Source organism: Talpa occidentalis, unplaced genomic scaffold (genome assembly GCF_014898055.3).
Source record: "Talpa occidentalis isolate TD23 unplaced genomic scaffold, MPIMG_talOcc4v2.1 talOcc4.7, whole genome shotgun sequence".
NCBI classification, from domain to species: domain Eukaryota; kingdom Metazoa; phylum Chordata; class Mammalia; order Eulipotyphla; family Talpidae; genus Talpa; species Talpa occidentalis.
The window spans coordinates 611571-634436 of NW_023605083.1; the positions used below are offsets into that span (position 1 = coordinate 611571).

General features: G+C 68.2%; 2 protein-coding genes across 2 annotated transcripts; one reads left to right on the forward strand and one right to left on the reverse strand.

The window, feature by feature from the left end:
* Positions 1-10771: 10771 nt before the first annotated feature.
* LOC129144903 (pseudouridylate synthase TRUB2, mitochondrial-like) lies at positions 10772-20822 on the reverse strand. Its single transcript, XM_054689512.1, has 5 exons — positions 20613-20822; positions 13669-13748; positions 12578-12637; positions 11900-12047; positions 10772-11176 (listed from the first exon to the last, which is right to left on the reverse strand). The coding sequence occupies exons 1-5, from the start codon at positions 20820-20822 to the stop codon at positions 10772-10774; spliced, it is 903 nt and encodes a 300-aa protein (XP_054545487.1).
* On the forward strand, positions 20821-21851 carry PAEP (progestagen associated endometrial protein; the record flags this gene model as incomplete). The annotated part of the gene is made up of 4 exons (XM_054689513.1): positions 20821-20910; positions 21187-21326; positions 21436-21509; positions 21772-21851. Coding segments are annotated over exons 1-4 (384 nt in total), but the record flags the coding sequence as incomplete, so codon positions are not given.
* Positions 21852-22866: the final 1015 nt, after the last annotated feature.

Here is a 22866-nt window from a genome sequence, read left to right on the forward strand (position 1 = left end):
CGCTGCCCGACCTGGCCACCCCCAGGACCCGTTGCAGCCGCCTTGGCTGACGTTTGGGGGCACAGCTGCCCCAGCCCAGGGTCCACATGTCCTCTCTGGTTGCCTGACACATTACAGGGTACGCTTGATTCCGTGGCCCGGCCAGCGTCGCACGTGGTGTAAGGCGGTGGGGAGCCTGGGGTGGGGGGGTCGGGCAGGGCCTCCAGGCGGCGTCCCGGGCAGGCTGGCAGGGGCCCTTGGCGCGTGGCTGAGCCCGGACCTCCGTCACCCCCACACAGCACGCCTGTGCTGGCTCTGGCCCGGCCCCCCCCAGCCGCCCCCGGTGCTCCCTGCGTGGCCGGCCTGGACCCACCCCAGGCCACCCCCCGGGCCTACCAGGAACTGGCCCCGGGACGCAGGGTCCTTCCTGTTGGCCCGGGGGAAGAAGGTCCCTTTTGTCCGGTGGAGGAAGCCACCCCAGGGCCCCGGAAGGGTCGCCGGATTCGGGGAAGCGCCTGGCTCGGGCCCCCGCCGGCCGCCTCCTATATAAGGCCCGGCCGGCCGCTCGGCCCCAGCTCCGGAGCTCCCGAGACCCGCCGCAGCCATGAAGTGCCTCCTGCTCGCCCTGGCCCTCGTGTGCGCCGTGCAGGCCACCGCCGTGCCCCAGGCCACGAAGGACCTGGACATCCAGAAGGTGGGCACTGCGTGGGGGCCGCAGGGCCGGCGGGGCTGCTGAGCCCCCTGTCAGGGACCCGCGCTCCCCGTCCTCGGGGCCCGTCGCTCTGTCCCCGAGCCCGGGGGGTCCTCGGTGAGGGGAGCTGGGCCCGCACCCCCGGGGGAAGGGGGCTGTGTCCCGTGGGGACCCCGCGGCCGGTGCCCGCCGGCAGGGAGGCCCCCGCGCTCACTGGCCGGGGCCGGGGGGTGCGAGCGCGGGCGGGGCCTCCGGCGTGGCTCAGGCGCGGCCCTCCGCAGCTGGCGGGCCCCTGGCACTCCACGGCCATGGCGGCCAGCGACATCGCCCTCCTGGACTCCAAGGACGCCCCGCTGCGGGTGTTCGTCAAGGAGCTGCGGCCCATCACCCCGAGCAGCCTGGAGATCACCCAGAGCAGATGGTGGGTGTCCCGGCCCGGCGGCCCGCGCCCCCAGGGGGGGCTGGGGGGCAGCTCCCGGCTCCCCAGACGCCCCGAGCCCGCCCCGCGCTCACGGAGACCCCGCTTCCAGGGAGAACGGCAAGTGCGTGGAGAAGAAGGTCCTGGCCACGAAAACCGCCGCCGCCGCCGAGTTCCAGATCAACAGTGAGGGCCCCGGGGCGGCGGGGGGCTCGCCGGGGACGAGGGGGCGGCCGGGGTCGGGGCACCGGCCCTGCCCACCAGCCGCCTGACCCTGGCCCTCTGCCGCGGAGCGGGCAGGGCCCCTGACCTGGTGGCACGGCCCAGGGCCGCGGGCCGAGGGGCCGGCCCGGGACGGAGGCGGGTGGTCGGCGGGAGCGGGGCCGGGCGGCCAACCCCCCGCCCCGGGGGAGCCGAGCCGGCCCTCACTTCGCCTGGCGCCCTTGCAGACCAGGACGCGACCAAGCTCTACGTGATGGACGCCACCCCCGAGACCATGGTCGTCTGCATGGAGGCCACCAAGGCGGCCCCCCAGAAGGATGTGGCCTGCCAGTACCTGGGTGCGCACCCCAGCTGCCTGGGGCCGCGGTCGGCCCGGTGGGCCGGGCGGGCTGGGGCCTGGGGCCGGGAGGGGCCGGGGGGCGGTGGCACGGGAGGGCGGGCGCAGCCCTGTGTGGCCGGAGCTGGGGCCAGCCTCTGCGGCGAGGCCCGTCCCTGCTGGCGGCCAGGCCGGGGCCTCTGAGCTCTAGGGCTGGGGACGCCCCGGGCCCCGGGCACGGTCCCGGGCCCTGCCCTGCCCCCCGGCTGCCCCCGCCAGAATCGGCCGGCCTGGGGCGCAGGGACCCTGCCGGCCAGCCCCGCCGCACCCCGGCTCCGTGCACGGCCCCGAGGCCCGGGCTGACCGGCCGCCCCCACAGCCAGGAAGCCCGACGCCAAGCAGGAGCCGGTCATGGAGAAGCTTTTCAGCAGCCTCAAGGGCCTGCCCATGAGCGTGTGGATGTACTTCAGCCCCGCCCAGGCGCAGGGTGAGCCGGGCGCCCCCCACGGCCCGCCCCGGGGTCTGGGGTGCGGCGCCCCGGGGGCCCTCGGGCCGAGGCTGACCGCCCCCTCCCCGCAGAGCACTGCTGGGTCTAGTGAGCTGTGCCGGACCCCTCAGAGCTGCCCCGAGGACGGACACCGAGGCCGTGCTGGACGCCCCGCGGACGCCCCGCACCCTCCGCTCTGAGCCCTCCCCCAGTTAGCAATAAAGTGACTCCCAGAGACACCCTCTCCTCGTCTTTCCTGGCCGCGTCGGGGTGCGGGCGATTCGGGGGTCACAGCTGGGCGTGAGGCCTGGGGTTGGGATCGGCACCACGTGCTCTGCTCCCCCTCCGGGGCAGGGTGACGCGGCCAATGACAGCCGGGCGGGCGGGGGGCAGGCGGGCGGGGTGTTGGGGGGGCGGGGGGGCGGGCAGCGAGGACGGGAAGGCAGCTGAGAGCTCCAGAGGCCCCAGACTCGAGGGGCGATCGTCCAGTAAGTTCACTCTGGTCAGCACCAACACGCGCGCAGGTCACCTCCCGGCAACCCGTGTCCGGCACACGCCGGCTGCTGGGAGGGGGCGCCGGGTCTGGGGACGCCGAGGCCCCACCCCAGGGCCTGGAAAGCTCCAAGTCGGAGCCGCTGGAAATGCAGCTGGAGCCCCGAGGGTCCCCTGGCAGAGGTTGGGGTCAGCCCTGGCAGCCCCTCTCCGCAGAGTGCGACTGTGTCTGGGTGACAGACTTGCGACCACCTCCCGGGGTGATGCACTATCGCCCCCTTGTCCCGGTACCAGGGGTGGGGGCTCCACAGTGGGGGCCAGACTCTGGGGTCTCCCTTAGCAGTTATGGAAGCCAGACTCGTGGTCTCAGCCTGCGCAGGCCTGTCCTGAGCATGTCCCGTGGGATATGTGTCCTATTGTGGGGCTCCATGCTGTCTTTTGGGGTTCAGGTGTGATTTGGAGGTGGAGAGACAGGTGTTGGGGAGCTTGGTGGTGCTGCATGACTGATGGGGTGTCCACCCCATCCCCACTGCTCCTCTTGGTCCATTTAAGTGACGTGTAAATCCCTCACCGGCCCCTCCCTCCGGCCCTCAGCCGGAGCCCGTGGGGTCCACACCCCGCAGACGCCTCTCTTGACCCTTCTCCACAAACTCTAACGAAGTCACATCATCTGAGTCTGAGCTCGTGTCAGGGCTGTGGGGGGGGCCTGGCACCAGGCTGGGCTGGGGAGACCCCGCTGGCCTGCGGGGTTCACCTCTGTAAGGAATTGAGAACAACAAGGCCCAAAGACCCCGTCAACCCCCCCGGGAGGCCCTGCCAGCGCAGGACCAGAGCTCCGTGGGGGCGGCCGTCAAACCGCCAGAGGAACCGTCAGGTGTAAAAGCAAAAACCACGCTCCTGGGCCTGCGGGGGGGCGGGGGGCGCCAGCCCAACCAGGCTCCGCTGGGGTCAGTAGCCGGTGACCCGGAGTCCCGGCGCTGGGTGACATGGACCGCAGGGACACTCTCCGTGGGGGCTCCGTGGGGGCAGCTTGACCGTCCCGGGGTATTTACAACGGCTTTGAGGCAAATGTCAGCGCCCCAAGTGACGGAGACGCCAGAGAGAAAGCAGGCGGCGCCCCCGGCAGCGGGCAGGGCTCGGAGCCTGGGCCAGGCCGCTCCGGCTCAGGAGGCCCCCTGAGGGGCCGGGGTCAGGCGGGGAGGTGAGGGGTCGGCCTGGTCTTTCCCGGGCCTGACCCGTTCACGGCCGGTGGTCGGAGGGCGCGGGCCGTGCTACCCACGCCCTCTGACAAGGTCCGGGCAGGGGGACATTTCTGAAAAGTGAGGAAGCTCCACAGCTGGCTCCTGCTTCTTCCTTTCATTTGCTTGTGGCGGTTATTGAGACCACGGAAACTTTCCTTTAGACTAACGCGTGAGTGTTGGCCTCGGGCCGGCTTCGGGAATGCGCGCCTCCGGGGTTTGAGAAACGTGCCTTCCGGCATGATTGAAAACGAGGCGGTTTCCAATATTTCTCCACGTCCTCCAGTTTGTCACGCAGCGGCCACGAGTAGCACCGGGTTCTCTACCAAGCCTGCTTGAGAGACCCGGTGGAAGTGAGCCCGGCGAAAGTCCCCGCTAGAGAAGGCCCTGAGGCGCCCCGGGAGGCGAAATGGTCCGAGAGAAACACACCGCAGGGACAGGACAGGGCACGGGGCAGGTTTCCTGACCCAGCAGACCGGGTCAAGGAGGAGTCAGAGTCCTCAGTGGCTTTTGCAGGTTTTTTATTTAGATTACCAGGCACAGGGCAGGCAGGGGCGCTGGGCGGCCGGGAGGCTGGCAGGCTGCCCGCCCCCAGCAGGTCTTCACTCTATCTGGGCTCTCCGGCCTTCGCTCGGCTTCTGCTTCTCTTGCTTCTCTCTCGGCTGTTGCTCGTTCTCGGCTTCTGCTGGCGTCCCCGTGACGCCGCCCTTGCAAGCCCAGTCTCAGCCCAGGTGACTCCCATCGCCCTAGGCCCACACCCCACTGCAGGTGCCGCCATCAGGCAGGCACTGGGGACCGCAGGGATCCGTCATCGGTCCTCATGGCGGGAGGGCAGAAAAGCCTGATGCTTTTACCTCACCCTACACCCCCCACATGCTGTTCCCATGGCCCCGGGACCCCTGGGTTCTGTACAGGAAATAGGAGGCCGCCCTCGATTTTACGACGCCCGCTCAGCCTTGTTCAGTTGCGGAGCTTGACTGCCGGAATCACCTTCTTCGTAGCACCTGTTTCTATTTTCTGACTGACATGCGACACCGGGGAAATACGTCACCACGGTAATGGAACCACGCAACCAGGTTCATCATAGACGGGGAAAATTAAGAAAGGGCTGGGCACGGATTTATAATCAAAAACAAGTCCTGAAACGATGTAAAAGTGAAGTCACATGACCGCGGGATGTAACGATCACATGAGGAATTTCTGATGTATAAATACGGGCCTGCGGAGCCCCTCAGCGGGAGGTACTCGCGCCCTGTCCAGTGTCTGCGGCTCCTCCTTCCCCCTCCCTTCGTCCCTCCCACCGCCAAGCGCCATTCGTCCTCACGGAAACCCGGCCCCGGCCGGAGCTGGACTCCGGGGTCTGGTCAGTGGGGAGGACGTGCCCCGGCCCATGCCCCGCCGGGAACGCGAGGACCCGGCTCAGTGCCCAGGCTCGGTGCCCAGCGGCGGCGGGTATCCTGGCCTGCACGAGGGGCGCGCCCGTCTGTCGCCGGGGAGCCAGGAGGGCCGGGCGCGGTTCTGCCGGGGCGAGCGGAGGGGCCAGGGCAGCGGGGCACAGGCGGGCGGCCGGGAGCAGGGAGTGTCCTGAGTGACCGCCTGGTCCCTGGCTGCAGCGGCCATTCTCCGCGGAAGGCAACTGGGGACGGCCTCTCTGCTCACAGGTTCTGGAAGAGCCTTTGCCGGTCGGTGTCGCCAAGTTTTCAGCATTTTGCAGAATCTGCCAGAGAAGCCAACCGGAGCTCGCGGCGGGGGGGCGGCGGGCAAGTTCCGGGCGCCTCTGGCCAGGGTACTGGGCAGCCTGCACTGGGCCTTGCCAGGGCCTGGCCCGTTTCGTCAAAGTTACCAAAATGGTTTCCATTAAGTCTCACCAAATGTCCCCCAGGGGTCCCCCAGAGCCCACAGGGTCCCCTAGGCGTGTCCCCCTGGGGTGGCCTGGCCTGTGGATGTTTCCAAAGACCGAGCGGGTTTGGGGTTTGCAGGTCTCTGCCCTTTGCTGCGCTCTCTCCCCCGTTTGGCTGCCGCATCGGCGGTGTCTTCCTCCCGCTGACGGGGTTCGAGCGGCTGCTCGGCGGCTGCAGGCCTGAGTTTGGACTTCGTCCAGCTCGGGCTGCGCTTCTGATACGCAGGTACGGCTGCTAATGTAGTACGGAAACGTTTCATTCAAGCTGAAATGCTGAATTCGTTCTTGCGCTATCCAGCCCGATATACGCTCGACTTCCTCCTGGGAGATTCGCCACGGGCCACCTGGACCCGGCCCGCTTCACCGCCGACCCCCGAGGACATTCCCGCCCGTCGGCCGGGGCCCCTGTGGTGGGCAGCAGCACACTTCGCAGGGATTCGACTCGCGTGCGGGTTTCAGCGCGTGTCTCTGGGCCCGTGACGGGGCCTGCGCGGCCGTGCCGTGCGCCTGGACGGACACAGGGGAGGGTGGCGGGCGCCGGTCAGTGGCATGGCTTTCTCGGTATTCCTGATGGCAGCCCTGAGAGGTCTGTAGTTACCTCCACTTTCCAGAGGAAGCAAAGGAAGCTCAGTGAGGGTCAGCTACTCCCCCAAGGAAACCCAGTTCAGCAGCAGATTGAGAAGTTGAAGGCTTCAAAGATGTGCTCTTTAAAAACCAGGTCAGGGGCCTCCCTGGGGGCGCGTCGAGGTTAAGTCTCAGCACGATGAAGCTGTCCGCAGCCTCTGCAGCACGAGTTCGAGCCCCGGCCAGGGAGCTACCCACATGGCGCGGCAGACCCCTCCTGTCTCCCCGCGGCTCCCCTCAGCAGTGTGTTTCAGTAGATCCGCCTGTTCTGTTCCCCGCTCTGTCTCTGGTGAATCCCCCCCCCCCCACACACACACCACTGGCCTACACCCCAGCTCTTGTATGCAAAAATAAATAATTCTTAAAAAAAAAAAAAAACAAGACAGGACAGGATTTCCAAATGACCAGGTATTACAGTGACTTTGAAAATAAAGATCTGGGGCCCCATCCCATCCCTTGGGATTCTGTTCGGCAGGCGTGGGGCAGGCCAGCATTTCTTAACAAGCTGCCAGGTGTGCTCGGTGGCTGGCCTCTCAGATGAGAGTTCTTGGGGGCTGACGGGGTTGTTCTAACCATGGTGCCACCAAATCCTGGCCCCAAGCACCCCCACTCCCCCTGCGGGGCCACAGGGCCCAAAGCACCTGCTCGAAATCAGACCCAGGTGGGATTGAAGTTGGCTTCTCCCTAGAGCTCTGGCATTTGTTAGCTGTTCCTTGGCAGAGTTAACCTGCTGCTCCACCCTCTACCCTGGCACCGCAGACCCGCCGGGCTGGTTTACCAGGGAAGAACACAGCCTGTTCTGTCCTCTTTCCTTCTGCCTTACGAGGGGCTGAGGAAGTACCTAGAGGGATTGGGGTGGGGAACCACACAGAGAAGAGTGCTGGGCTGGGGGCGACCTTGAGGGGAGGCTGCTCTGCAGACCACAGGGGGGCTAGAAGGCCCAGGACAGCCGTGTCCCCAGCAATCACACCCACCACCCACTTGCTGCTTGTCTCTCTGAGTCACCCTCTGCCGCCCCAGCAGCACCCCGATCCAGCCTCATCCAGACAAGAACCTCTTTGGGGTCACTAGCATCAGTCCTCCTATCCAGCCCATCTCTGCCTGTGCCCCACGCCTCGTGCTAAGGGGCTCCGAGGGAAAGATGTCGAGGAAATTAAATGTTTATAGGTAGCGGGTATAGTTTCCGGCTTGTTTTTTTAAGATTCATTTATTTATGCACACAAGAGCTGGAGGGTAGGCCAGAGGTGCAGCGGGGTGAGAGGACTCACCAGACACAGAGTGGGGAGCAGAACAGGCGGATCTGCTGACACACACTACCGAGGGGAGCAGCGGGGAGGGGGAGACAGGAGAGGTCTGCCGCGCCCGGGGGGTAGCTGCCTGGTCGGGGATCAAACTCATGTTGCAGTGGCTGCTAATAGCTTCCTAGTGCTGAGACTTAACCCCTTGCGCTGCCAGGTAAGGCCCTAGAAATATGTCTTAAAATGATTAACTTAATAGCTGAATTTAAATTTTAAAGCTCAATTCAAACTATAAATCTCACGTGGCTTATCATACATTGGGTATAACTTAACAATCATTAGTTCTTTGGGGGTTAAAATACCTACTAAGTTTGATCCCAAGGGATTTAGGGTGGTTTTCTCAGCAGAGAGGCTGCGTGTTGACTAAATATTTTGGCTATGACTCAGGGTCCCCCTCACCACCACCCCCCCGTCCCCCTAGGGCAATCAGGAGATCATGACCAGCCACACTGAGCCCTCTTTCATCATCTCTTTGCCATTAGGACCCAGGTGGGATGGTGTGCCAGCCTGTGTACCCTGAGTTCCGGTTACCTCATTTTTCCAAGGCACTGAGATTTGCAAACATCCTCTGCCCCCACCCAGGCTTCCTCATCTCTGGTCTGGATCCGGGGGTTCTAGTGTTGCTGACTGTTCTGAACGTCCCGCATGCAGAGATGTGGCAATGGCAAAGAGACCTGGGAGGCCTGCAAGGAACCTGGCTTCGCTGTCGCCTTTCTCTGAAAGTCGCCGTGTCCCAGAAGCGCCTGTGATAGGGGAGGGCTCCTGGGTGTGCGCTTCCCGGAGGCCCAGCTAAGACGGGGCTGGCCTACCATCATCTCCCCCGCCAGCAAGGTCTCGGCAGGTCTGGCTGGGGACACACCCAGGGCGGAGCTGGGTTGGGCAGAGTTCAGGTCAGTGTCCAGGTAGAGAGGTCATGGGCAGAGAGAGTAAGAGCAGGTGTTCGAAGCCAGACTACCGAGTTCGAATCTTGAGTCTACCTTCGACTGGCTGCAAAGCCCAGGCAAATAGTGCCTCAGTTTCCCCATCTGTGAAATGGGGATGAAATTCCCTGGGAATTTAGGTGTGAGGGAGGGGTGGTGTGAGGGGGTGACAGGCAGAGGCTGAGCGCTGCTAAACAAGACGAGGTGGCTGCCCTGGGCAGTGGCCGCGCTCGAGGAAGCACAGGTGGGCGGTGTGGGCTCGGCCCGACCGGCAGCGGGTCCTGAGGTCTGTGTTGTGCCCAGGGCAGAGATGCGGGAGGCCTGAGTTCAAAGGGACTTCTGGAGCCGCCGCCCGCCGGGAAAGCAGAGGGGAGGGTCCTCCTGCAATGCGTGTGCTCGCTGGGAGGCGGGGTGTCTCTCCCGGGCGGCTTTCCTCACCCGCACGGGGGAGGTACGGCCACCCCCCCCAACCCCGCCCCGCTTAGCCACAGTTTCGCTTTCTGAGGCTTCTGCTTCCATGTTAACTGCGGTCTGAAAATATGGCGCACAGTGAGGTATTTGGGAGACAGACACTTGCACGTAGCTCTCCTGACAGCGTATTTTCCCATTTGTTCTATTGCATCAGCAGGCGTGACTCTCTCCCCGCCTCTAAGGTACAAACTCCACTCTGTCGTGGGCACGTGCGCACAAGAGAAAAGCAGCAAGCGTGCTCATGCTCCCGGCAGGTCAGGATCAGGGGGGTCGGGAACCTACCCCTCGAGGAGCAGGGGGCTGGCATGACACCTGCACAGCGCTGACAGCCGAGGCAGCGGGGATGGTGAACGGGAGGCCCGGCAGAAGCCTTCAGTAAACGGCCGCTGCGCCACCGTCCTCTTCCGTCGGCCGCCTGGAGGCCGACCGCCGAGGCCGGCCCTGGGAACAACCGACAGGGGTGGCTTCGCGCGGTCTCTCAGGGCAACAGCGCAGCAGCCAATCCCCACCTCCACGGAGGTCGGCGCGCCCGAGCCCGAGACAAGCAGCCCCTCCGAAGGAACGCGCCGTCGTGCTGACCTTCGCCTGCCCAGGGGGAGAAGCTCACACGTGGTAGAAGCGGGGTTCAGACCTGCCCAGGGTCCCGCCCCGCTGGCTTCCGAGTCAGAGACAAGGCACCCGAACTGGACAAGAAGAGGGAAGCGGCGTGGTTTTCCCAAGGGGCCTGGTTCGCCAGACGGCCTCGCCGGGGCAAGTCAGCGAGAAAAAGCAGTACAGAGGAGGAAAGACAGCCGCTGCCCGGGCCCGCGGTCCGGCTTCCCGAGAACGGGGGGCGCCTCAGGTAGAAAAGCCCTCAGGGGCGCCTCCCGGACGGGCGCGGGCCAGCCAGCGACGCGGAACACTGGCCCCTCCCCGGGAAGTCAGCCGCCCTTTGAGCGGAGCCGGCTCTTCCCTTGACCTTGAAGGCTTCTTCCTCCAGACAACCTCCTGGCTGGAGGCCCGCCTCCCACTCACGCCATCCTCCTCAGAATGCCCTCTGCAAGCTGGCGCCCCCGCGGGCGGGTGCACAGTCCTCTGACTGAGGTATGACGAGCGCTTACAACGGGATCTGGCAAATAGCTGGCACTAAATAAATGTTTGTCGAGTGAATGCTGAATACACTGGCAGGAACCCAGGCACAAGGAAAAGCTGCCCCATCCTAGCGGCAAATTGCCCAACGCACTGATGCCCGGTGCCCAAGGGGAGAAGAGGTCAGCACCTTTCTCAAGGGAGCCCTGGATCTCTGGTCACCCCCATGGGGCCTGGAGGAAGGGGCACCCTCACCTGGTGGACAGAGGAGGAGAAACTGACCTATGTTGTCACATAAATGCAGCAGCAAGCCAACCTGGCCGGGGAGATGCCAACATCACGAAGGGTGAGGCTCATCCGCCCCCGGACGTGCCAACCCCTGTGCTGAGAGGCAGAGGCACTTCACCCGGATGCCTGGTTACTGGAGGGGCTGAGCATGGACACTCCTGGTCTCCCGGCCATGTGACGTGTGAAATACACACGATGGTACCCGCGATCCGGGTCCTCTGCCTGACTTTGTCAGCTGCCCCTGCGGTCTCACGAGCTGGGCCTGCCTGAGGGGCCTGAGACGCTGCGGGTGCTTTTATCAGTCTGTCCCTTGTTGAGCGTCCTTTCTTCCACCCGGAAGGTCTTCCTTTTCGATTGGGTCAAGCCGTCAGTCTTTCTGCTTTAGTTTTACGCCCCGAGCAGGAACGCTTCCCCTGCTGTCCTGCACAGTCACCCGGCCCGGCCTGGCCTGGGAGAGCTGTCCCGCCCGGGGCTGAGCTGGTCCTCTCAGAGCCCCGGGGCTGGCCTGGCCTGGGGAGCCGCTGGGCAGCCAGCCCCGGCTTCAAGCTCTTCTCCAGCCCTGCTGCCACCCGGGGGGCTGCAGCCCGGATGACATCCTGGATGCCGTGCCCGTCCCGCTGCGTCCTCTGCAAGGCGTCGTCCGGCGTGAAGAAGCCATCGCGTGTGCACCGCCCCTGGGTGCACACGGCGCTGCTCTTCAGCTCCAGGCCAACCTCATGCTCCAGCCTCCGCAGCTGCTTCTGCGTCTCGTGCACGCGCTGCACCTCTGTGGACGCAGCACAGACGGCGCTGGGCGCCCACCATGGGCCCGGGGGGCTAGAGGCTGTCCCCATTTCGCCGACATGGCTGGGCCGAAAGAGCCATAGCAAGGAGCCTGCGTGCTCAGGGCTTGCTGATCAAAGTGCAGCCCAAGGCCAGCCCGCGGGCACCCCCCGAAAGCTGGTCAGACATGCCGGCTCGGTGCCACCAGACCTGCTGAGTCAGAACCTGCTTTGTGGGCGAGTTAAAAATTGGGAAGCCCAGTTCTAAGACTCGGCTTACTCATCTGTGAATTGGGCGCTCGTGAGCGGTTACAAAGGATCTGCGCCAGGTGCTCGGCGTCGGAAGGCTCCAGAAGAGGAGCCCTCGCCCTTGCAGAGAACCAGCGGGGACGAATGCAGTGTGGGGGGCAGACAAAAGGACAGAGCTAGCGGGGGCTGCACCGGGCAGGACCAGGAGCGCGAGTGGTTGGTGCCCGAGGGCCATGACAGCTGGAAACGGGGCAGGCCTGGAAGCGAGCCGCCACGTATAACCTCGTCGGGGTCCGGCTTCGACGGGCGACCTGGCGGCAGGCGTGACATCTGCTCAGTGGGCTCCTGGCAGCCGGGCTGGTCCCGGGCTGGGAAGGCAGAGGCCGCAGGGCTGTGGCGGACAGCACAGCACTGACAGGTGCCAGCCTCTGCCTGGGCTTTGCGCTGCAACTCCCCAAACCCTGGGACCCACCGCACAGTCCCTCCTTCCCCCAGGAATTCTGGAGGCGCAAAGTGGAGGCAGCGGATGCCGGTGACCAGCATCGGGGACGGGCTCATGGGCCGGATCAGGCCCCTCACGGCCATCTCCCAGGCCTCCTGGGTCTGCAAGTCGAGGCTGGAGAACCTGGGGATCGGGAGGGGTGAGGTGCGAGGCTGGTGCAGGCGGGGAGCTCGGCTGACTGCCCGCCCTGGCCCTGCCCCTACTCCTAAAGCTCATCATTCGCGTTCCATCTTCCTGCCCCTCCAGCCCCCACTGCAGCAGCCTTCTCCCCTGCGCCCGCCTGCCCCGAAGGCAGGCTCTGCCCTCCTCTGCCCTTTCCTGCTTTCAACAGTCCCACACGTGCTGACTACTCCCGGCTCGGTGTGCTCTGAGGTGCCAGACCCTGGCTCAGAGCCCCCGCTGGCTCCCAGGCCCCTTAGGGCAGCCGGGGTCTCTGGTTCCCCTCGGCCTCCCCAGGCGCTGGCCTAAGACCCACATACAGAAACTCCTCTGCAGGCTGTGGCAGGGGCGCCTGGCTCAAGTCTGGTCCCCAGCTCCGAGGACCCGTGGAATTATCCAGGTGGGCAGAGCCACAGGAGCCTGCGGGCACTTCTTCCGCTTCTGGCACCAACTCGAGGGCCCCTTTCGGGAGGCGTAGGTCAGGCCCCACTTACATCACCACGGCCTCCTGATGGGAGCCTTGGATCAGGGCCAGGATTCGATGCAGCGTCTCTCTGGAGAGCAGGGGAGGGGAGGCACAGGGGTGCCCGCTGAGGATGAGTGACAACCTGACAAACTCCCTTCCCCCGAGCCAGCCTCATCCTGGGCACCTGGAAGGGGCTGCAGAGCACCCCCAGGCCCTAGGCTTCCCGTCATGGGGTCGACTACTGTTAAGACACTGGCGTCTCTTCTCACACGATACCCAGAAACTCAACATCCTGAGGACATTTTCAAGGGGCACAGACTCCAGGCCAAGAGCCTCTTCTGGAATATGAGGACACTAAGCTCAGAAGACACAGGTCCCCTCACGTCCACTCACAAAGGCCAAGGCATGAAGACAACGCAAGTGCCCATCGACAGAAGCACGCTTGCAGAGGCCGTGGCGCTTACACGCCCGCGCCGGGTACCACTCAGCTGTGAGCTCACCGACACCCCACCTGACTCGCTGTGTGCCGTCCCCAGGGCCTGGCACTTGGCCGGTACTCAAAAAACAAGTGTCAACCAAGTAAATGCGGTAGATCCTACGGGGTCCCACAGAACATGGGGGAAGCCCACCATCCATCACCTGCGCATCCTCTCGCCACTCACCCCCATCCATCTCCCCCATCCATCCCTCCCCTGCCCCGCCACCCGCCCGCCCATTCACTCCATCCCCCCTGCATCCCGCTATCCACCCCCACCCCCCAACGGCCCATCTCCCATCTGCCCCCCACCCATCCATGCCCACAAGCACCTCCACCTCCAGGACCCTGTGCCGTGTGACCACAGGAGTGGAGCCGCGCAGTGCTGCCCTCGGGGGTGACGGGCCGGGGGACCCGTTTACATCATCGCTCGTTCATTGCTTTCTGAGAGCCCGTCAGTCCAAGTAGGGGGTGGAAAAGCTTTCCCGGGGCAGAGACATGTTAGCCACGTGAGAAGGCACTGGGGGAGCCCAGAGTGTTCCTGGAGGACAGCCCCCGTGGCCAGCCTGAGCGCGGCGTGGCGGAGCGTGGCCAAGGGGCAAAGCATCACGGGACGGCGCCGGGCCCGGCCCACGCACGCGCACCGAAGGCCGGCTCCTCCAGCAGCCGCCGTCCTCACAGAAGGCATCAGTGGCTTTGCCAGGAGGCCGCGCACCGTGTAGTCCTGCCAGGACAGGGGGAGAGGTGGTCAGGGCCCCCCAAGCCTCACACCCGTGAGGTGCTATGCTGCTGCCGGGGTGAGGGCTGTAGGGTCTCTCCCGGGGAGCTCAGGGCTCAGCCCTGTCCCGCCGCCCCTGGGGAAGGGCCCTAGACCGTCCCAGGAATAACCCCCGGCAGCCGGCCGCAGTGCTGACGGCCACCCCCGGCCCCCTCTGCCTCCAGCGCCACGAGCCCCCCCGTGCCGGGCCCTCCTGGTACGCTGCCCGTCCGCCAAACGCACCCGCGGGGCCACTAACTGCTCTGCCCTAGCCGGGACAGCGACGACAGCGAGCCGAGGACAGCCACGCTGGGCCTTGACCGCCTGCCGGCGACTGTGCTCGTGTCTCACGCGGGGCCGCAAATTTATTCTCCAGTGACCCTCCGGAGGAGGCCCCTCGCCACGCCCGTTTGAAGGCAGGAACGTAGGCGCAGACGTGGTGAGGAAGCCACCCAGGGCCCGACGGCAGAAGCTGGGCTCCGAGTGGAAGCCGCCTGGCCTTGCACCTGTGCCTCTCAGAACACGGGCCTCGGCAGAGGCTCCCGCGCGCGCGGGGCAGGCTCCAGGGCCCGGCCGGGGCAGCTCCCTGACCCCGGGCTGCCGTCCCCACCCAGTCTCGGGAGAGAATAATGTCCTGACCAGGCTCTGCTGCTGGACAGATCCAGGATCAAATCCCAGCCCTGCCCCTCAGCAAGCGACCCCTCGTCTGCGCCTCGGGGAGCCGGTCCGCACCATGACCGGGGCCGGCCCCACCCACGGGGGCGCTGTGCGGCCTCCGCAAGGGTCCGAAGGCAAAAACGCTGACAGTCGCGAGTCCGTGACCCTCAGGCTCCTCCAGCGCGCGGCCGGCACAGGGGCTGGCGGGTGACCCGCTTCAGAACCTGCGGTGACCCCAGGGGGACCCAAAGGACAGGCAGCCGGCCCCCCGGCCGCGTACCCTGGTGAGTGCGCGCTCTACGTGTCGGTGAGGAGCCGCGTCCCGGCCCACGGCGAGCCCTGAAAGGCACCGGCCTCGGCTCACACCTGGCTCCCCTCCCCCATCCCCGGCACTGCGGAGAGGCGGGAGCACAGGACGGGAGGACAGGATGGGAGGACAGGAGGACAGGACAGGAGCACAGGACGGGAGCACAGGACGGGAGGACAGGACGGGAGCACAGGAGGACAGGACAGGAGCACAGGACGGGAGCACAGGACGGGAGGACAGGTCGGCCTCTTCTGCGGGAGCACAGGCGGCTGGGCCCACCCACAGCTGGGGGGGGCTGGGGTCCTTAGCAAGCCCCCCGGGACACTGAAACATGCCAGTCAGAGCCTTTTGTCTGTGCCGGGTGGCACCAAGTATGTCCTACAACCTCCTCGGGCCTCAGGTGCCCCGTCAGCACAGTGGGAGACAAGGCCTGTCTGACCCCGTGGGTGTGGCTGAGGCTGAGCGCGTGCCCAGGAAGCAGCCAGCACAAAGGCGGGGACCCCAGACAGGGCCCTGCCTGCCCTTACCCCGCGCCCACGCGCGCAGGGAGGGGAGTGGCGAGGAGGCAGGAGCTCGCGTCCGGCGGCCGTGTGTCCCCGGAACGAGACAAGAGGACCGCGTGTCGCACGGGCGGGATGTGACCTCGGCCCTGGCCCCGGGACACAGACGGCTCACGACTCGGGGCTTTGCGTGTCCAGCCCTAGCGACAGCCAGACCCTGGCTAACGGGGCCAGAGTCGCGCAGCTGGTTACCCCCGCGGGGATGAGCTTCCCCTCTCGGCCCCGGGGCGTCACCAGCCACGGGACCCAGGACCCGTCCTCCAGGCTCCCGAGCCTTGTTTCCCTCGCCCATAACAGCAGCATCGCCCCCGGGGAGAGGCCGCGGGGGTGGGCGCCCGGGCCTGCCCAGCTGGGAGACGCACGACTCTCTGGCAGCAGGTGGCACCCGCCAGGCACCTCAGACCTGGGCCCGGCCCCGGGGAGCAGGACGCTGGTGTGACGCAGGGTCAGCTCCGGGGGTCTGGGCTCCTGGGAGTTGCCCAATCTTCCCCCAAGCCCCTCTCTGCCCCTCCCCAGGCGCACCCCATCACCCACAAGCACCCCTGAAGCCCGGCATCCAGCGGGTGTCCCCAGCAGGCGGGCGATGCTGGTCCGCGCGCTGGCAAGAGACAGGGCTCCTGCCTCGACAGAGCCGGCGCCAGGACGCTCGGGGCTGTGCGGGGACCTCATTCCTGCGACCTCGGGACCCCCCAAGTGCCCGCCTTGGCACGGGGGCCGGGCGGGCGGGCTGGCGCTATGAGGGCGGCGCCCCCCCTTCGCCGCCGTCCACGGGGCCCAGCAAAACACGCACACGCTCCGAGGGGCCGGCGGCTGCCGCGGAGGATCGCGCCCCGCCCGGACGCGGGTCTGAGGGACGCGGGTCTGAGGGACGCGGGGCTGAGGGACGCGGGGCTGAGGGACGCGGGGCCCGCGGGGCTCCGCGACAGACGCGGGCGGCTGAGCGCTGGGCGCGGAGACCTGCCCGACGGCCGCGTCCGCCCCGCGACCCGGCCACGCGCCTTTGCTCCTCAGGCGGCGGCGGAGCGGGCGCGCCGGGTGCGAGGCGCCCGCCCCGAAGCCGAGGCTCCTGGCACCCCGCAGGCGCCCCGCTGGATCCCGGGGCTGGCGGGTCGCGGCCCCCCAGCCCGAGGAGGGGCCTGGACGGAGGCCGAAGGGGCGCCTCAAAGGGGCCCGCCTCGCTCCCCCGTGTTATTGCCCTGGGGGGGAACACCCCGGGGAAGGACGTGGGGTCCGCAAGGAGCCCCACCGTAAGCGGCGCTCACAGGCCCCTTTGGAGCCTCCGGGCGGGCGGGCAACGCGAGGACGTCAGTCAACGGGCAGATGGGCGGTGGGGGAGGGGGGAGGGGTGGGGTGGGGGGAGGGGGTGGAGGGAGGGGTGGGGAGGGTGGGGGAGGGGGGTGGGGTCGCCCGACGCAGGCCCACACCGCCGAGGAGCCCGCCCCCGGAGTAAGCGCTGGCACTTTTGGTGCCTCCAGCGCTCTGTCATCGCAGGGCTGCCCTCCCCTGACCCCGGGCCTGCACCCCCGAGTGGGGGTGTGGTGTGTGTGGAGTGTGTGTGTGTGGTATGTGTGTGGGGGGTGTGTGTGGTGTGTATGGTGTGTGTGTGGTGTGGTGTAGGGTGTGTGTGGTGTGGAGTATGTGTGTGGTGTGTGGGTGTGTGGGGTGTGGGGTGTGTGTGTGGTGTGTGGGGTGTGTGTGTGTGTGTGTGGTGTGTGTGGTGTGTGGGGTGTGTGGGGTGTGTGGGGTGTGTCGTGTGTGGGGTGTGGTGTGTGTGGTGTGTGAGGTGTGTGTGTGGTGTGGGGTGTGGTGTGTGGGGTGTGGTGTGTGTGTGTGTGGGGTGTGGTGTGTGGTGTGTGTGTGGTGTGGGGGTGTGTGTGGTGTGGAGTATGTGTGTGGTGTGTGGGTGTGTGGGTGTGGGGTGTGTGTGGTGTGTGGGGGTGTGTGTGGTGTGGTGTGTGGGGTGTGTGGGGTGTGTGGGTGTGTCGTGTGTGGGGTGTGTGGGGTGTGGTGTGTGTGTGGTGAGGTGTGTGTGTGGTGTGGGGTGTGGTGTGTGGGGTGTGGTGTGTGTGTGTGTGGGGTGTGGGGTGTGGTGGTGGTGTGTGTGTGGTGTGGGGGTGTGTGTGGTGTGGTGTGTGTGTGGGGTGTGTGTGTGGGGAGTGTGTGTGGGGTGTGTGGTGTGTGGGTGTGTGTGTGGGGGGTGTGTGTGGTGTGTGTGTGGTGTGTATGTGGGGTGTGTGGTGTGTGGTGTGTGTGTGGGGTGTGTGGTGTGTGTGTGGGGTGTGTGTGAATGGGGGTGTGTGTGGTATGTGTGGGGTGTGTGTGTGGGGGTGTGTGGGGTGCGTGGTGTGGGGTGTGTGGTGTGTGTGTGGTGTGTGTGTGGGGTGTGTGGGGTGTGTGTGTGGGGGGTGTGTGTGGGGTGTGTGTGGGGGGTGTGTGTGTGGTGTGTGTGGGGGTGTGTGGGGGGGTGGTGGGGGGTGTGTGGGGTGTGTGGTGTGGTGTATGTGTGGGGTGTGTGGTGTGTGGTGTGTGTGGGGGTGTGTGGGGTGTGTGTGGGGTGTGTGTGTGGGGGGTGTGTGGGGGTGTGTGTGGGGTGTGTGTGAATGGGGATGTGTGTGGGGGGGCGTGTGGTGTGTGTGTGTGGTGTGTGTGTGTGTGGTGTGTGTGAATGGGGATGTGTGTGGTGTGTGTGTGGGGTGTGTGTGTGGGGGCGTGTGGTGTGTGTGAATGGGGATGTGTGTGGTGTGTGTGGTGTGTGTGGGTGTGTGGGTGTGTGTGTGGTGTGTGGGTGTGTGTGTGGTGTGTGTGGTGTGTGTGGTGTGTGTGTGTGTGGTGTGTGTGTGTGTGTGGTGTGTGTGGGGTGTGTGTGGTGTGTGTGGTGTGTGTGGTGTGTGTGGTGGTGTGTGTGTGGTGTGTGTGGAGGGGGGGGTTTGGGGGGGTGTGTGGGGGGGTGTGTTGTGTGGGGTGTGTGGTGTGTGGTGTGTGTGTGGGGGGGTGTGGGGTGAGGGGAGGCGAGCGTGGGGACCTGCAGGCGGCACCCGAGGCGCCGGGCACACGCAGCGCCCGCAGCGGGCCAAAGGGTCCGGTGAGCGCTGACCACTGCCCAGGGAGGCGGCGTCCCGGCCGGGCCTCCTCGGGAGGGCCAGGCCCACGCGGGTGGGGGGCTGTGCTCCTGCCCCCACGGCGGCGTCCCGGGTGGGCGCCCAGCGAAGGGCCGGGGCCCGGGGTGCGGCCAGCCCAGGCCGCTGGGCACGGGGTGCGTGGCCTCCGACCCCAGGGGAGCCCCGCGGCTTCCTCGCAGGCAGAGCCCTCTGGCCGACCCCGCCAGGGCGCCCCTGGGCGCCTCCACGCAGACGCTCCTGGAGGCCTGGAGCTCGCGGACGTCTGCCCTCCAGGGCGGGCCCCACCCCCGGCCTCTCCCCCTGCCCAGGTCCAGGCTGCGGAGGAGCTGCCCGGGCCGCAGGAGGCCGGGGGGTGCCTGGCGTGGGGTGGGCCCTGCCCCTGACGGCCCGGGGCCAGGGGCTGGCGGCCGTGCCCCGGGGAGGACAGACGTGGCTGCGGGGGGGGGGGGGGGGGGGGGGCGGCCTGGCTGAGGCGGCTCTAGGGGGGCAGCCGAGGCTGCGTGGGAGCGGGAAGCCGGCGGGCGGCGGCGCTGGCCACGGGGCACGAGGCTCCGGCAGCTGGTGGCGCACACGTCCGGTGGCAGAGAGGGCAGCGAGGCCGAGGAGGCTGGCGGAGACGCGCCAGAACGCGGACCACCCCCACCCCGAGGCCGTGGACCCCTCCTGCAGCCAGGGTCTCCCCAATAAGCCCGAGCGCGCTGCCCGGTGGCCTCTCCGTCCCTGGAACGCGAGGGCCCGGCCGGCCGGAGACTCGGGCGCGCCTGAACGCTGGGTCCGCGGCGTCCGCAGGCGTCCCCGACCCTCACGGTGAGGGCCAGGCGGGCCGCGGGGCCGGCGGGTGGGCTTAGCCCCAGGGGCTCCCCGCGGGGGCAGCCGCCCTGCCAGGGCCTTCCCGGCCGCGGGCCGCGCCATCCCAGGGGCCCTGTGGCAGGCCTTCGGGTGGCGCCTCTGCCCGGAGCACGACACGGCCGGGGTTGTCCGGGCCAACCTCCCTCTGCCCACCCCGTCCTGAAGTCCAGCGGGGCTGCCCGGTGGCTTCCTCTGCCCGGCTGCTGACCACCCTGGCTGGTGACGCCTGGGCTTGCCCCCAGGGGCGCCTCGCAATGCCCCGGCCTCCAGGCTGAGAGTCCCCAGTTCTGTGCGGGCCGCTCCCCCGGGCTCCTCCCCTCCTCGCTGCCTCGGGGACCTGGGCAAGGAAGGAGCCTGGGGAGAGGAGCCAGAGGCCTGAGGGCACCTGGCGCTGCCGACCGGTGAGGCCCAGAGGGCCTGGCATGGGGGATTGCAGCGGCCCTGGCTCGGCTGCCGGGAAGCCGCCCTGCCCAGCCCCGGCCAGCAGCGCCCCCCAGACCCGGCAGGTGGCGTGGAGGGCCCGGCTTTGCACCCCCACCGGCTGGGGCATGGAGGGACCTCGCTCTGCGTGGGGGGAGCGGTGCCAGCCTGGGGCTGCCTCCCCATGGGCTGGCCCCCACGTGCCAGGTTCTCCCGCTGCAGCCCCGCGGGAGCCAGGAGAGGCGGCATGAAGACCCGGACAGTTTCAGATTCTGCGCTGTGGACGCTTGGGCCAAACGACAGCCGTGCCCGCCAGCCCCCAGCGCCCCTGCCCCACGGCCCTGCGGGATGGGGGGCCCCCACGGCACAAGGCCCCGTGCCCCTCCCCTATGGCTCCACCCCTTCCCCAGACCCTCCAGCTCCCCCCTCCCCCTCCCCCACCCACACAGCCCCCACAGCTGCTGAGACCCGAGGCCGGCTGGCTCCCGGGGGTGGAGGACCACCTGCCTCACCCCGTCCTCCCCATGAGGGCCCCTGAGCTACAAAGGCCTTAGGGGCCCTAGGCAGGCCCCCTGCGGCTCTGCCTGATCCAACCATCCTGACCCCAGTTCACAGTGGGTACCACCCCAGAGGGGAGCCCCCAAGTCCTCGCACCATACTTTGCAGGAGACCAGGAAGGGGCTTTGCAGCAAGTGGGGTGCGAGGAGCAGGAAGGGCATGGCGGGGGGACTGCAAAGGCTGTGCTGGGCCCAGGGCTGGCAGGGCCTCTCCGCACGAGGCTGAGCCCGGATCCCGGCACCCCGCCCCCTCCCCGGGGCCAGGTGCGCCTGTGCTGGCTCTGGCCCGGCCCCCCCCAGCCGCCCCCGGTGCTCCCTGCGTGGCCGGCCTGGACCCACCCCAGGCCGCCCCCCGGGCCTACCAGGAACTGGCCCCGGGACGCAGGGTCCTTCCTGTTGGCCCGGGGGAAGAAGGTCCCTTTTGTCCGGTGGAGGAAGCCACCCCAGGGCCCCGGAAGGGTCGCCGGATTCGGGGAAGCGCCTGGCTCGGGCCCCCGCCGGCCGCCTCCTATATAAGGCCCGGCCGGCCGCTCGGCCCCAGCTCCGGAGCTCCCGAGACCCGCCGCAGCCATGAAGTGCCTCCTGCTCGCCCTGGCCCTCGTGTGCGCCGTGCAGGCCACCGCCGTGCCCCAGGCCACGAAGGACCTGGACATCCAGAAGGTGGGCGCTGCGTGGGGGCCGCGGGGCCGGCGGGGCTGCTGAGACCCCGTCAGGGACCCGCGCTCCCCGTCCTCGGGGCCCGTCGCTCTGTCCCCGAGCCCGGGGGGTCCTCGGTGAGGGGAGCTGGGCCCGCACCCCCGGGGGAAGGGGGCTGTGTCCCATGGGGACCCCGCGGCCGGTGCCCGCCGGCAGGGAGGCCCCCGCGCTCACTGGCCGGGGCCGGGGGTGCGAGCGCGGGCGGGGCCTCCGGCGTGGCTCAGGCGCGGCCCTCCGCAGCTGGCGGGCCCCTGGCACTCCACGGCCATGGCGGCCAGCGACATCGCCCTCCTGGACTCCAAGGACGCCCCGCTGCGGGTGTTCGTCAAGGAGCTGCGGCCCATCACCCCGAGCAGCCTGGAGATCACCCAGAGCAGATGGTGGGTGTCCCGGCCCGGCGGCCCGCGCCCCCAGGGGGGGCTGGGGGGCAGCTCCCGGCTCCCCAGACGCCCCGAGCCCGCCCCGCGCTCACGGAGACCCCGCTTCCAGGGAGAACGGCAAGTGCGTGGAGAAGAAGGTCCTGGCCACGAAAACCGCCGCCGCCGCCGAGTTCCAGATCAACAGTGAGGGCCCCGGGGCGGCGGGGGGCTCGCCGGGGACGAGGGGGCGGCCGGGTCGGGGCACCGGCCCTGCCCACCAGCCGCCTGACCCTGGCCCTCTGCCGCGGAGCGGGCAGGGCCCCTGACCTGGTGGCACGGCCCAGGGCCGCGGGCCGAGGGGCCGGCCCGGGACGGAGGCGGGTGGTCGGCGGGAGCGGGGCCGGGCGGCCAACCCCCCGCCCCGGGGGAGCCGAGCCGGCCCTCACTTCGCCTGGCGCCCTTGCAGACCAGGACGCGACCAAGCTCTACGTGATGGACGCCACCCCCGAGACCATGGTCGTCTGCATGGAGGCCACCAAGGCGGCCCCCAGAAGGATGTGGCCTGCCAGTACCTGGGTGCGCACCCCAGCTGCCTGGGGCCGCGGTCGGCCCGGTGGGCCGGGCGGGCTGGGGCCTGGGGCCGGGAGGGGCCGGGGGGGTGGCACGGGAGGGCGGGCGCAGCCCTGTGTGGCCGGAGCTGGGGCCAGCCTCTGCGGCGAGGCCCGTCCCTGCTGGCGGCCAGGCCGGGGCCTCTGAGCTCTAGGGCTGGGGACGCCCCGGGCCCCGGGCACGGTCCCGGCCCTGCCCTGCCCCCCGGCTGCCCCTGCCAGAATCGGCCGGCCTGGGGCGCAGGGACCCTGCCGGCCAGCCCCGCCGCGCCCCGGCTCCGTGCACGGCCCCGAGGCCCGGGCTGACCGGCCGCCCCCACAGCCAGGAAGCCCGACGCCAAGCAGGAGCCGGTCATGGAGAAGCTTTTCAGCAGCCTCAAGGGCCTGCCCATGAGCGTGTGGATGTACTTCAGCCCCGCCCAGGCGCAGGGTGAGCCGGGCGCCCCCACGGCCCGCCCCGGGGTCTGGGGTGCGGCGCCCCGGGGGCCCTCGGGCCGAGGCTGACCGCCCCCTCCCCGCAGAGCACTGCTGGGTCTAGTGAGCTGTGCCGGACCCCTCAGAGCTGCCCCGAGGACGGACACCGAGGCCGTGCTGGACGCCCCGCGGACGCCCCGCACCCTCCGCTCTGAGCCCTCCCCCAGTTAGCAATAAAGTGACTCCCAGAGACACCCTCTCCTCGTCTTTCCTGGCCGCGTCGGGGTGCGGGCGATTCGGGGGTCACAGCTGGGCGTGAGGCCTGGGTTGGGATCGGCACCACGTGCTCTGCTCCCCCTCCGGGGCAGGGTGACGCGGCAGATGAAGCCGGGCGGGCGGGGGGCAGGCGGGCGGGGTGTTGGGGGGGCGGGGGGGCGGGCAGCGAGGACGGGAAGGCGGCTGAGAGCTCCAGAGGCCCCAGACTCGAGGGGCGATCGTCCAGTAAGTTCACTCTGGTCAGCACCAACACGCGCGCAGGT

What these genes read in the sequence shown, in the direction of transcription:
- LOC129144903 (XM_054689512.1), bottom strand. Translation starts at nt 20,822, where the DNA reads ATGGCTGCGGCGGGTCTCGGGAGCTCCGGAGCTGGGGCCGAGCGGCCG. An exon ending in GCTGGAGGAGCCGGCCTTCG is followed by an intron (nt 12,638 to 13,668) that starts GTGCGCGTGCGT and finishes CCTGCTCTCCAG; the next exon opens with AGAGACGCTGCATCGAATCC. An exon ending in CATCAGGAGGCCGTGGTGAT is followed by an intron (nt 12,048 to 12,577) that starts GTAAGTGGGGCC and finishes CCCGATCCCCAG; the next exon opens with GTTCTCCAGCCTCGACTTGC.